The sequence below is a fragment of the Dermacentor silvarum genome, chromosome 4 (genome assembly GCF_013339745.2).
Source record: "Dermacentor silvarum isolate Dsil-2018 chromosome 4, BIME_Dsil_1.4, whole genome shotgun sequence".
In the NCBI taxonomy this organism is placed as follows: Eukaryota; Metazoa; Arthropoda; class Arachnida; order Ixodida; family Ixodidae; genus Dermacentor; species Dermacentor silvarum.
Genome location: NC_051157.2, coordinates 167272607 through 167287086, shown reverse-complemented (window position 1 = coordinate 167287086; position 14480 = coordinate 167272607). Strand labels below are relative to the sequence as shown.

The window sequence follows — 14480 nt, the reverse complement described above, 5'->3', positions numbered from 1 at the left end:
TTTCTTTCGCAGGAAAGGCTTCAAATCTGTTGCAGGAACAGCAGCTGTAGGGAGATGTAATGCCTGAGATGTAACTGATGTGGCCATTTGGTCTGCTCGAACATTACCCTCAATGCCTCTATGGCCCGGCACCCAGCATATAATGACATGCTGGTTAGATATATACGCTTTACACAGAATGGAATAGAGCTCATTAAGTACCGGGTTTTTGTGTTTACAGAGTGATTGCAATGCTTTCACAACACTTTGCGAGTCTGTAAATATGATAGTCTTTTTAAGTTTTGATTTCATTATATACTTTACAGCCGATAATATTGCATAGGCCTCAGCCGTAAAGATACATGTCTCCGGATGCAGTACACCGGAGCTTACAGATAGACGTTCTCCATTCAGAGAAATATCGGGATCCGGTAATATTCCTCTTTTGTTAGAGAAAAGCATACAGGTACTTTTCTGTGGGTTTAAACTAAACCCATTCTCATCCGCCCACTTACACAGTTTGTTTAGGCAAAGCTGTACCTGTCGCTCGCAGATTGCCACATTACATGATTTGAATACAATCTGCACATCGTCCACATATACAGAATAAAACATTGTGCGCGGTATAACGGTATGCAAAGAATTCATTTTAACGATGAAGAGAGTACAGCTCAGCACTCCACCTTGAGGTACACCTGTCTCCTGAGTGAATGGCCGGGATAGGACGTTGCCAACTCTCACACGGAATGTTCTATTATATAGATAATTTTCAATAACGCTCAGCAAGTTACCGCGGATACCCATTCCAGACAAATCTCGGAGAATTCCAAAGCGCCACGTAGTATCGTAGGCCTTCTCCATGTCAAGAAATACTGATAGGAAGAATTGCTTGTGTATGAAGGCATCCCGGATGTTTGCCTCCATACGGACAAGGTGGTCTATAGTAGATCTACCTTCCCTGAATCCACATTGCAGAGGATCTAGTATTTTGTTGCTTTCAAGATAATGAATCAAGCGCCGATTTACCATTTTCTCAAAGAGTTTGCACAAACAGCTTGTCAACGCTATGGGTCTGTAGCTGACAGCTAAAGAAGGGTCCTTGTTCTCTTTGAGAATTGGAATTACGATGGCTTGTTTCCAAGCGGACGGGATGTGACCTGTAGACCACATGGCATTAAAAAGCGACAGGAGTGTTTTGTGAGTTTCATGGTTTATGTGATTAATCATGTCATATACTATTCCATCGGCTCCTGGCGCAGACTTGTTGCAACATTTCAGTGCAGCCTGAAATTCAGCCATGCTAAATGGGCGATTGTAAAGTTCTTTTCCGTGCTTTTCCGATCTAGGGGCAGTCGCTCTGCTTGTCGTTGATATCTTAAGAATGTGTCGGAATAGTGGGATGAACTGGAAACATGTTCGAAGTGTGCACCTAGATAATCAGCTTGATCTTTAAGGGTACCTCCCTGGATATTTACTAGCGGCAGAGGATGAGTTTGTCGGCCTTTTAATTTGTTGACTCTGTTCCATGCTTTTCTTTCATCTGTATAAGAATTGATGCTACCGATGTATTTTTGCCAACTTTCCCGTTTTGCACGGCGGCGTGTTCTTCTTCCTTGTGACTTAATCAGTTTGAAATTAATGAGGTTTTCTGTGGTGGGGGAGTTACGTAAGAGATTCCAAGCCTTGTTCTGCTTCTTCCGCGCTTCCTTACACTCCTCATTCCACCATGGTAAACGCCGTTTCGAAGGAGTCCCGTTTGTTTGGGGAATGCATATTGATGCAGCATCAATTACAAACGCTGTAAAGTATGCTACTGCATCGTCAATGCCAAGTGCACGGATATTGTCCCAGGGCAAATGTGTTATTTGACGAAACTGCGTCCAGTCAGCTGAATCGACTTTCCATCGAGGGACGTATGTACGGCATTCATCCTGCTTTGTAAGATTTAAAGCGATAGGAAAGTGGTCACTACCATACGGCTTATTAATGACTTCCCACTCCAGATACGGCACAAGTGTGCCGGACACTATACTAAGATCTATGGAGGAAAATGTTTTGTGTGTAGTGCTGTAGTATGTTGGTTCCTTCTTGTTCAGCAAGCAGGCACTTGAGGAGAACAGAAAGTTTTCTATTAACCGTCCTCTCGCATCACAACGAGAGTCGCCCCCACAGTGTACTATGCGCGTTTAGATCTCCGACGACTACGTAAGGATGGGGAAGCTCCTCTATAAAGCTCTGAAATGTTGCCCTAGAGAGCTGATAATTCGGGGGAATGTATACAGACGTAATGGTCACCAATTTATCAAACAGCACTGCTTGAATAGCAACTGCCTCAAGGGGGGTTCGGAGGAGTAGTTGCCGACAGGCCACCCCTCTGTCGACTATTATAGCCACACCACCGGACGACGCCACTGCGTCCTCTCGGTCTCTCCGGAAAATGGCGTATTGCCGGAGGAAGTTTGTGTGTGTAGATTTAAGGTGTGTCTCTTGCACACACAGCACCTTTGGATTAAACTTATGTAAAAGTTCTTTAACGTCATCGAGGTTCCGGAAAAGACCTCTGACGTTCCAGTGTATAATTGCCGTATCCATGTTAAAGTAATATGTGCTGTGTGGCTAAGACACGAAGTTCAAGGTAGTTTAGCTTACAGGGCCCTTTCCGGGCCCCGTAATGCGGGGTTTGTCTTTCTTGCCACGGTCCTGAGACTCGCGGCGGTCCTTCGGCGCTGGCTGCGCCGGCTGGCTAGGGCTAGCGTCCATTGCCTCTTGCGAGGTGCTGGACGTCCGCTCTTGTGAGCGCTGTGTACGTCGTGAAGCCCTCGCCTCGTGAGACGGGGCCTTGGAGCCTACCAACCTGGAGGTCGACGGGCCCTGCTTCAGGGAAGGCGAAGCAGCGCTGGCTGCTTTCGCCAAGGGGGCTGGTGGCATAGCCGCAGCCACACTGTTTGTGGGACGGGCCGGTGCCATAGTCTGCTGCGACGCTGCCCCCTTGCGCACCGCATCAGCATACCCTGAGGTATAAAGGAATGAAACACGCCTCCGTGCTTCTTGGAAAGAAATGTTCTCTTTTATCTTGATAGTTATTATTTCCTTTTCCTTTTTCCACGTGGGACATGCTCGTGAGTATGATGCATGTTCACCGTCGCAGTTAGGACAGTGGAGTGTACCAGTACAATTGTCAGAGTTGTGTTCATTCTGTCCACATTTCGCACAGGTCAGTCGGCCTCGGCAGTTTTGCGAGCCGTGGCCGAATCTTTGGCACTTAAAGCATCTACGTGGGTTGGGAATGTATGCTCTTACTCGTGTCTTTGTGTAGCCGGTTTCAAGAGAATCTGGCAGTACACTCGTTGCAAAGGTGAGGATCAAGTGCTTCGTTGGGATTTCTTTGTTTTCACGCTTGATGATTATTCGCTGCACTTTGATTACATTTTGGTCCTTCCAGCCATCTAGAAGTTCTTCTTCACTCAGGCTTAAGAGATCTTCATCTGAAATGACTCCTCTGGATGTGTTCATCGATCGATGAGCTGTCACTGTGACTGGGTTGTCACCAAATGTCACGAGCTTTGAGATATTTCCGTACTGAAGCTTGTCGCGAACCTCAAGCAAGAGGTCACCGCTAGCCATTTTTGTGACTTTGTAGCCGGGGCCGAGTGAGTCAGTGAGACACTTAGCAACGACAAATGGGGAAACGGTCCGGACAGTCTTTTCGGGGTTTTCGCTATGTATTACATGGTAGCGGGGAAAGGTTTCTTTACGTTGGACGAAAAAGTTCATTGTTTCCTCGGTGCGTCCTCTTTTGAAAAGAGGACGATCAGGTAGTTTGGGGAATGCAGCTGATGCCATAAATCCTTACTTAATTTCGGCAGCGATGCCAGCCGCCCACCACCGAGCCCAACAAGGGGACGTGACAGGAGCTCCTGCAAGGTAAGTCCTGCCGACGCCAGCTGTACACCACTGCTATAACCAAATACGACATAACCAAGACAGGTTAGCCACACAAGGTTAACCCTTGCCACCAAGAAAAATGGGAAGTAAATAGAAGGTAAAAGAAGACAGGACAGTAATGAAAGAGAAGTATAAAGAAAAAGAGTGTGGAGATGAGGACAGGAAAAGGTGACTGCCGATTTCCCCCGGATGGGTCAGTCCGGGGGTGCCGTCTACGTGAAGCGGAGGCCAAAGGAGTGTGTCGCCTCTGCCGAGGAGCCATAAAGGTCCAAACACCCGGCTTCGGCTCAACTCCCAGGATCCCCTTTTCCCCGGACACGGCTAAGCCGCGCACGGCTACACGCGGGAGGGTCCAACCCTCGTGTGCTCGGGTCCGTGGTGTCGCCACACACCAAACGCCTGCTGACGCAGACGCCCCTGCGGGGACATCAGCGAAAATCGGTACATCGGAGTTTCAGGTACTCCTGGGTAACGTCGGTAAATCGTTCCATGTAAGCACAACATGTACGCGAAAGCGTGCAAAATAACTATGGGGTGGCATAGCGGTACGCCTTCCTTGCGACCTGGATACGCTACCCGTGTAACTAGTGCAAATTAGTAGGCGCTCATTTGAAATGCGTAATTATCAAAGCAATTGTATCTCTTATCAGTGTCTGAAGGAAATTGTCAGTTCAGAGGCGAACACACTTTTGGCCACTTAAAGTGCAGGATACGTAAATTATAGAATAACATGGAAAATTAATTAGATTCATAATGCAGTAGCTTAGTTAACATTAATTTACACAGAAACATTTGTTTTCTTTCATTAGTTTACACAGCAGTCATAAGCGACATGATCGTAGACAGCGGAGAGTAATCAGTCATGGTCAGACCACGCAGCACAAGCCATACATGTACATGGTGTGTGCAAATGTGTTTTTATTTTATTAAGCAGATCTTTCGGTTTCTTATTTATTTTATTGTTCTCTACGAGGTAAACAATGCGTCACCTACTGCAATAACTACAGCTAAGCGACCCCGCAGGGGCGTCTGCGTCAGCAGGCGTTTGGTGTGTGGCGACACCACGGACCCGAGCACACGAGGGTGGGACCCTCCCGCGTTAAGCCGTGCGCGGCTTAGCCGTGTCTGGGGAAAGGGGGATCCTGGGGGTTGAGCCGATGCCGGGTGTTTGGACCTTTAAGGCCCCCCGGCGGAGGCAACACACCTCTTCGGCCTCTGCTTCACATAGACGGCACCTCCAGACTGACCCACCTGGAGGAAATCGGCAGTCGCCTTTTCCTGTCACCCTCTCCACACTTTTTCTTTATCTTTCCCTCTTTCTTCTTTCCTGTCTTTTATTATCTTCTCCTCACTTCCAAATTTCCAGGTGGCAAGGGTTAACCTTGTGTGGCTAGCCAGTCTTGGTTATGCTGTGTTTGGTTATAGCAGTGATGTACAACTGGCGTTGGCAGGACTTCCATTACAGGAACTCCTGTCACGTCCCCGTGTTGGGCTCGTTGGTGGGTGGTTGGCATCGCTGCCGAAAATCCCAGCTAAACTCATGGACAGCGCTTTCCCTAAACTCCCTCATCGCCCTCAGAAACGAGGGCGCACCGAAGATGTGTTTCAATTTTTTGGCAACAGAACACAAAACTTTCCACGATTTCACGTAATCCACTCTGATAAGTCTGAAAAGACAGTGAAAATGGTCTCACCGTTCCTTGTCTCGAAGTCTCTGACTGAAGTTCTTGGCCCAGGTTACAAAGCATAGAAAATGGCAAGCGGTGATCTGCTTCTGGAGCTCCGCGATAAGATACAATACGAAAAACTGCCGAAATTAGTGTCATTTGGGGACATCCCAATAACATTGACCCCACACCGTACTATGAACACCACTCGCGGCGTTGTCTCAGATGATGATTTAATGGAGCTAACCGAGGCTGAACTCTTGGAGGGCTTCAGTGAGCAGAATGTGATAAACGTTAAAAGAATTAAGATGAGGCGCGATGGCAAAGAAATCAAGACTAAGCACCTAGTGTTCACTTTCGGCTCAAGTGTCCTGCCCGAGTCCATCGAGGCTGGATACATCAAACTTCGTGTCAGGGCATACGTGCAAAATCCTCTCAGATGCTTTAAATGCCAGCGATTCGGCCACAGCTCTCAGAACTGCCGAGGCCGCCAAACGTGTGCGAAATGCAGTGCTCATGAACACTCATCTGAGTCTTGTGAAAACTCGCTACATTGTGTGAACTGTGATGGAGAGCACGCCGCATATTCGCGGTCGTGCCCATCTTGGAAAAAAGAAAAGGAAATTGTAACAATTAAAGTAAAGGAAAATCTAACATTCAAGGAGGCACGCAGGCGGGTATCCTACCTGCCCAAAAACACCTTTGCCGATGTGACGCGTCAGGGGGCCGCGACACAACGGCTTCCGGCGGCTGTCCGGCCCGCACACAGTGAGCCGACAGTGACTCGATCCGCCCCCTCGGCGGCTGCAGCTAGCGCTGCTCCGCCAACTCACAAGAAGGGGAGATCGACCTCCGGGCTGGTGGCCTCCAGGGCCTCGTCCCTCGAGGCGAGGCCTTCTCGTCAAACCAACCGCTCGCAAGAGCGCGTGTCCAGCGCCTAGCAAGAGGCGATGTACACAACAACCTGCCAGACAGCGCCGCAAGCGCCAAAGGAGCCGCGAGAATCTCGCGATCGCTCCAAAAAAGAAAAAGCCCGCATCACAGGGCCCGACAAGGGCTCTGTAGGTTAAATTAGTCTTTTTTAAACACACAGCACAAAAAACACTTCCAACATGAATACACAAATAATACAATGGAACGTCAGAGGACTCCTACACAACCTCGATGACGTCAAAGAAATCCTACACAGGTTTAATCCTAAGGTGCTGTGTGTTCAAGAGACACACCTTAAATCTACACAATCAAACTTTCGCCGGCAATACGCCATTTTTCGTAAAGACCGCGATGACACAGTCGTGTCTTCCGGTGGTGTGGCTATTGTAGTCGATAGAGGTATTGCCTGCCGGAAACTAAAACTTCGTACGCCCCTAGAGGCAGTTGCTGTCCGAGGGGTGTTGTTTGACAAGCTGATCACTATCAGCTCTATATACATCCCACCTAATTCTCAACTACATAAAACTGAATTTCAAAACTACATAAATGAACTTCCGGAGCCATACATAGTTCTCGGAGATTTAAACGCACATAACACTTTGCGGGGAGACTCTCGGTGCGATGCGAGAGGTCGCCTAATTGAAAACTTTCTCTTTTCCTCAGGAGCATGTTTGTTGAATAAGAAAGAGCCAACGTACTACAGCGTGGCGCATAACACATACTCGTCCATAGATCGGCGCATAACACACACTCGTCCATAGATCTAACTATAGTATCCAGTACATTAATTCCGTATCTGGAGTGGTCTGTTCTCGAGAACCCCTTTGGAAGCGAACACTTTCCAATTATGATAAGCTTAACAAAACAAGATGAATGCTCCCCACACGTTCCCCGTTGGAAGGTTGACTCTGCTAATTGGGAACTTCTCCGAGAACTAACATATTTAAGCAAAGATGATATTGCCTCTTTTAATATAGACAACGCTGTGGCATATTTAACAGGTTTTATTATTGACGCTGCAAAGAAATGTATTAAACAAACTAACGGATTGACTAATAAGCGTCTTATCCCATGGTGGAATGAAGAATGCCGGAAAGCACGCCAAAATCAGAACAAAGCTTGGGGATTGCTTCGCAATTCTCCAACAGCCGAAAATCTTATTAATTTCAAACAGGTCAAATCACAAGGCAGGAGAACACGTCGACGTGCGAAAAGTGAGTTGGGAGAGATACCTTTCTGGTATAAATTCTTACATAGACGAGGCGAAAGTATGGAATAGAGTGAATAAATTAAAAGGCCGTGAGACGAACCCGCTGCCCTTAGTGAGTACCCAAGGAGATGGCCTGGAAGATCAGGCAGATTGTCTGGGCAAACACTTTGAATACATCTCCAGTACATCTTATTACACACAGACATTCTTGAGATTCAAAGAACGAGAAGAGCGGCAGCCCCTTAACCGCAAAGGTTCTTCGAGTGAGGCTTACAATCAACCATTTAGCTTAGCTGAACTTAAGGCATCTCTAGCTTGTTGCAACAACACGGCACCAGGTAGCGATCATATCATTTACGAAATGATTAGGCAACTACACTCTGAAACACTGAAAACACTCCTCTCTCTCTACAATGCCACGTGGGATGCTGGGTATATTCCATCTGATGGAAAGAAGCTATAGTCATCCCGTTACTTAAACAAGCCAAAGACCCGTCCTTAGCCAGCAGCTACAGGCCAATAGCGCTGACAAGCTGTCTGTGCAAAGTATTTGAAAAAAATGATAAATCGGCGCTTAATTTGTTTCCTAGAAGATAACAACCTACTAGACCCCCTTCAATGTGCTTTCAGAGAGGGAAGGTCGACAATAGACCACCTTGTTCGCATTGAGTCCTATATTAGAGATGCTTTTATACATAAGCAGTTTTTACTCTCGGTCTTTCTAGATTTAGAGAAAGCATACGACACTACATGGCGCTTCGGGATTCTGCGAGATCTTGCCGCGATGGGGGTCTGTGGAAATATGTTAAACACAGTCGAAAGCTACCTGTCTCATCGCACGTTTCGTGTAAGAGTGGGCAATGTTTTATCTAGAACATTCACCCAGGAGGCTGGTGTGCCACAAGGGGTGTGCTTAGTTGCACACTCTTTATGGTAAAAATGAACTCGCTGTGTACAGTCATTCCACATAGCATGTTTTATTCTGTGTATGTCGATGATGTGCAGATAGGTTTCAAATCATGTAACATCGCTATCTGTGAACGACAGGTACAGCTTGGATTAAACAAATTGTCTAAATGGGCGGATGTAAATGGGTTTAAAATAAATGTACAGAAAAGTACGTGCATTCTCTTCTCGAACAAAAGAGGTGTGACACCAGTGCCAAATCTCACGATCAATCGAGAGAAACTATCCGTGAGCAGTGAACATAAATTCCTGGGAATAATTCTACACTCTAAGCTTACCTTCATCCCCCAACTTAAATATCTGAAGGCAAAGTGTCTGAAGACGATGAACCTTTTAAAGATTCTCTCGCGCACAACCTGGGGTAGTGATCGAAAATGCCTCCTGAACTTGTACAACAGACTCGTCCGTTCGCGCCTTGATTACGGGTCTATAATTTATAATTCTGCAACGCCAAGTGCATTAAAAATCCTAGACCCCGTCCACCACTTGGGTATCCGTCTCGCAACCGGTGTTTTCAGAACAAGTCCAATCCAGAGCCTGTACGTAGAGCCGAATCAGTGGTCGCTTCATCTGCAGCGGTCATACAACAGTTTCACATATTTTCTGAAAGTACAAGCGAACATTGAACACCCTTCTTATTTAACTATAAGTGACGTGACCGCTGCCACACTCTTCCATAATCGACCTGCAGCTAGAAAGCCGTTCTCTTTGCGTGTGAGGAACCTCAGTGAGGAAATGGGTGTTCCGCTGCTTGATCATCGTCCTATGGCTCCAGCGAAACTGTTACCGCCGTGGGAGTGGCAACTCATAGATTGCGACACATCGTTTGTAGAGGTCACTAAACACGCGCCAGAGGCACACATTCAAATACATTTCTTAGAACTCCAGTTCAAGTACTCGTGTACAGAGTTTTACATAGACGCTTCCAGGTCACATGCCGGGGTGTCTTATGCAGCCGTCAGCCCCTCCTTCTCGGAATTCGGTGCACTCCACCCGGAAACCAGTATCTTTACTGCTGAGGCCCGTGCACTGTTGTCGGCTGTTAATCATATAAGGAAATCAAAACTTCAAAAAGCAATTGTATTTACGGACTCCCTAAGCGTCGTGAAAGCCCTGGTGTCACTAAACCAGCATGTCATTATATGCTGGGTGCCTGGCCATAGAAGCATCGAGGGCAATGTTCTAGCAGACCAGTTGGCCAAATCAACTACTTCGCAAGCTATTAATCCTGCCGCTGCTATTCCGTCCACAGATCTGAAGGCTTTTTTGCGAAGGAAACTGCGAGGACCACTGGCAGCACCTGTGGGACACTGAAACAAATAATAAGCTTCACATGATAAAGCCACAGATAGGTTTCTGGCCCTCCGCAACAAAAACACGGCGAACTGATGTCCTATTCTGTAGGCTCAGAATAGGACATACATATGGTACCCACAGTTTTTTACTGACCGGTGATGAACCACCAACTTGTGGTAGATGTGGTGAGAGGCTGACCGTCCTCCACGTCCTTCTGGAGTGTCGGAAAGCCGAAACAGAGAGACAGAAATATTTTCCACAAGCGTACCGATATCATGTCCCTCTTCATCCCATTATGTTTCTTGGTGAAGAACCACTGTTTAACACCAAAGCAGTCCTCGGTTTCTTGAACGAAGTTGTGTTGCATGTTTTAGCCCAATACATTCGTAGCGCATCCTCTCTCCACAGGATGCCGCTGTGATAGTAGTTCTGTATAGCACATCCCTCCAGGCCCTTGTGTTTCAAGGGCTCTGTTCAGGTAGTAGTGCTTCTTGCATATGCATATCTTGCATATATTATCATTCTTTAGCAATGTACTTTTATGTCCATAGCACACTTCACTAGTCATTGCCATTATCTTACTATATGTTGATTTTACGCACTTTACAGCGACTATTTTAGGCCCCTTTACAGCCCCGTCACATCTACTTCTCAGAATTCATCACTTCACTGCGAACTAACAAACATTGGGACGGCGCTCTTTGGCCATACCTGGCCCTTGCGCCACTAAACCACACACATTCATTCATTCATTCACAGCTAAGCGAAGCAGCAGTCACATTGCGCAAATCTTAAATGTAAAATAGATAACAGTCCCCGGCGCGGCCTAGACCCAGGCCATCAATTTGCAGGATATTTACTAAATTTGTCACACACACACACACACACAAGAGGAACGCAAAAGTAGCGGGAAAGGTTCGCCACAGATTCGTAGTGCATGCTCGCAATAATGTGCAAAGCTTGACTTTAGGTTCGCTTGCTCTCTGGACTGAAAAGAGCGTTCAGAGTTTGCGCCTTCGCCGAACGAAAATGTGTTAAGGCAACAACAATGAGAAAGTGCGCGCTGACTGTGCATTTATCCGCATGTACAGCGGCAACCGCTGATCGAGCAAGTCGGTGCGCTGCTGCGGGTCATGTTAAACGTGCCAAATTACGCAGGTTGTAAGATTTCGACAATCCTGGCGAGGCCAGCGTGACGTATCCAACTTGGCCGGCCGCTGTCTCGCACGCTCGAAACACCGGACTATCTACAAGCGCTTAACAGTGAATCAAAGCAGCAGAAACGTGCTTGTACTTTTCCGACCATCCAACAGTGCACGAGTACTTCGGTTCCACGACCAATGAGTTCAAGAATACATCGGTGATTTTCATCAGAATCTCGTGCGGGTCCGCTGTCACGCCCGATGTTTGCACACACCATGTGACCACTTCAGCTTCATTACCCACTGTGCCTCTCTCAGATCGGCTAAAATGATTTGGTCGGCGTAAGCTACTCGCTTTCCTTCCACAAAACAGCGCAAACCGGCATCGCACCGCACGAAAATCATCAAACTACAGTGTACATCAAACATCAAACACAGCGGTTGCGGCGACGCGGGGACCTCCGTATATCCGCCATGTTGCTCAGTGTAGCCAGACGCGGCCAGTTTTCGCAGCGCCCCCTGCAGTTCATTTGAGTTGCGAATAGCGCTCGTTTGGTTGTCACCTGAACCCGTGCCTCTAAGCAGGTTGTCTCCGACGGTACAGACGTCCCATAACGGGTACACAAAGCGCATATTGACGATTCCTGGAAATATTCTCTTTTTCTAATATATTGCTCACACTCCTTTACGGCGTTGTTCTTATGTTGCGTTCACAAGCTTACGACATGAAATTCGCACATGATGAAAATACAGCCAGTTGCGCCAGTAAAATTGGATTTTCTTCGTCATCTTGCCAATCGTATAAAGCTAGCACAGGCATTTCGGTCTAAAGAAAACGTCACAGCGACAACCACCTGTCCTGGACGCTTAATTGACGAAAACTGCCTATAATTATGCACAAGGGCACTCACAGATTTGACCCCGATGACGCCTCCCGAACAGCAGATAAATTGGTGGGTGTAATCTACAAAAGAAAGGTGCGCCAAAGCAACACCTCACCTGTCTTCTGTCAAATAATCATTTGTGAACATTGTTCGGTAATGAAGGCCGTTATACAACATGGATAATTTATCAAGCAGAGATGGACGTCGAAAGTAGGATACTTCTTTGCATAACCAAACTCATCCTGTATATTTAAATGTAGGCTCTCATTTCTGCATTGCGTAAAACAAGAGAGAAAGATAAAAAAAGAAAAAGGAGGCAAGTTAACCAAACGAAGAATCTTTTTCGCTACTCTACAAGCGGACGGGTAGGTAAAACATTGTCAGCATTCGTGTAATGCAGAAATATTATTCCTATTGACGTGGGGGTATTAGCTATTGGCTTTCTAATGTTTCTTAATCCCTAATACACAGCGGGAACACTATTCTGTATACTCTTCCAACGTAATGAAGCGTCATAGATTAGTTCCGCTATTAGCCTTGTGTGTCAAATTTCAGAGTGATTGGAAAGGCCGAAGGTCAATTTTTTATGAGGAAAGGATTTGCAGTCACACAGAAGCCTCTTCGTTCCGAAACTGTGATGCTGGCGGCTGTCGACAAGCGCATCATTCGCAACTGCTTCCGGTAGTCTAAGCTGTGCTACACTGGTACTTCTAAAGTGGACTGAAAATTGGAATAATTTGTAACGTGGATTAGAACATTCACCAGCTGCCTGCAAATTTCGCTTGGCTCATGTATGACCTACCTGTAGAAGCAAGGCGCTGTTTGCAGTGCTTAGAATTTCCCAATTTCAAGGGACATTTTATGACGAACAACGGGCTATGAGTAATTGCGGGATTTGCTTTTCAGGTAACCTTGCTGTGCACAAGCATCTGCATGGGGGTGTTTATTTTGTAGACTCTTTCCCGAAGACGGAGACAGCAAAAGCCGACAAACCAGCACTGGCTCGCTCTCTTCTAGGAGTTTAGCTGTGCCCTCTAGTCTAGCTTAGAAATATTTCGTTTTCCTTGTTAATAAACGTTTTTGTGTCAGAAATGATGTTGTGTGGTGCTCTATATATATAGTACACATGCTAAGCGTTCAAGTTTTCTACTTATTCAGAATTTGACTATTAAGTGTCTGAGTTTCCCACTCATATCAGAAATAATTGTCCCTACAAATTAGAATCGAGAAAAAATTGGGAACAATTATGTAAATGAATATAGCATGTTCCACTTAGATACATGTATGCGCTTGCACGTTACGCCTCCCCCCCCCCCTCCCCCACTGTACAATATTTCCGTAATTATACAGGTAAAACCTACGTAGAAATTACGTAGACCGTTCTGTTTTATTAAAAACCGCGGGATTCTGCGTAAAAAAGACGGACGTGAGCTGTTTATGAAATACGGAGAGCCATCCGTAATTTCTTGTGGAGGGCAACTGAACACGTTATATACGAGTGAAAATTTAACACGCAAAGAATATAGGGAAAAAACACTGTCTACTCTCACCGCCAGATACATATCACCATAGATAACGCCGTTTGAACATTATTCGCAGGTAAATAGTAAACGCATACAGAAAAAAAGGATATATATTTGAGCGGTGGTGCTGCTTACCACCCTTTATTGCGCCTACACGACGGGTTGCATTTTTCGGCACAACAGTAAGAGCGGCAGCGGCTGCAAATGGCGGTGGGCGAAAGTGGTATTCCTGTCGCATTTGGGATGTCAATCTGATTAGGAAGGGATCGGCGCTGGATTATTACACAGGTAAGCGATTGAAGTGTCCTTTTTTCGCTGTTGTGGCACGTCGCGCGCGCGTATTGCACCGCGATGGCCGGTGATGGGCTCAATTGTGTTTTGTAAGCACGCTCTATTGGCTCTTTTCCCGGCGTTCCTGTGGGCGCTGCCATGTTTCATCACGTGGTGACGCACCCATTGCTTGCCTCAGCTGCCTCCGTGTTTACAACGCAAGCGCGTGACGCCGGTGCGGCGCAGCAAACCTCCGTTTCGACGAATATCGTAGACGGTGAGTGTGTGGACGACACTAAGCTTTGGGCACAGCTTTAGAGGACATGTAAGTGCTTTCAGAGCTCATTACGCCTTCTCCAAACGGCGCGAGCAGCGCATGCCGTGCTTGTACTAAAAGCGGTGCTAGAAATGTATTCCGAGCTGTCCAAACTTTCCGCTTATGAACTGAATCAGGATCAGTGTGCTCTTCCTTCTTTATTTGGCAAACATTTTGAATGTTTGAACATTTTGAGTGTATAGTGTGTTGCGTTGTACTATGCCATGGCTGGTCCATGCCGGAGGTTTGTGGCGAGCCTCTGTAACCTATTGCCTGGGGGCACGGTGTTGATCAGCGCTCACACGAATGATGCCGGATGAATTCGAGTACTCCCGGCTTGCATTCAAGG

At 46.7% G+C, this 14480-nt stretch overlaps 1 protein-coding gene across 1 annotated transcript in view; it reads left to right on the top strand.

The window, feature by feature from the left end:
* LOC119449029 (uncharacterized) overlaps positions 1–13047 on the top strand; it is a 198601-nt gene extending 185554 nt beyond the window's left edge. Inside the window, exon 10 of the mRNA XM_049666616.1 lies at positions 12929–13047. Within this exon, the coding sequence (XP_049522573.1) occupies positions 12929–13047 (119 nt within the window). The remainder of the gene's footprint in view (positions 1–12928) is intronic.
* The last annotated feature ends 1433 nt before the right edge of the window (positions 13048–14480 follow it).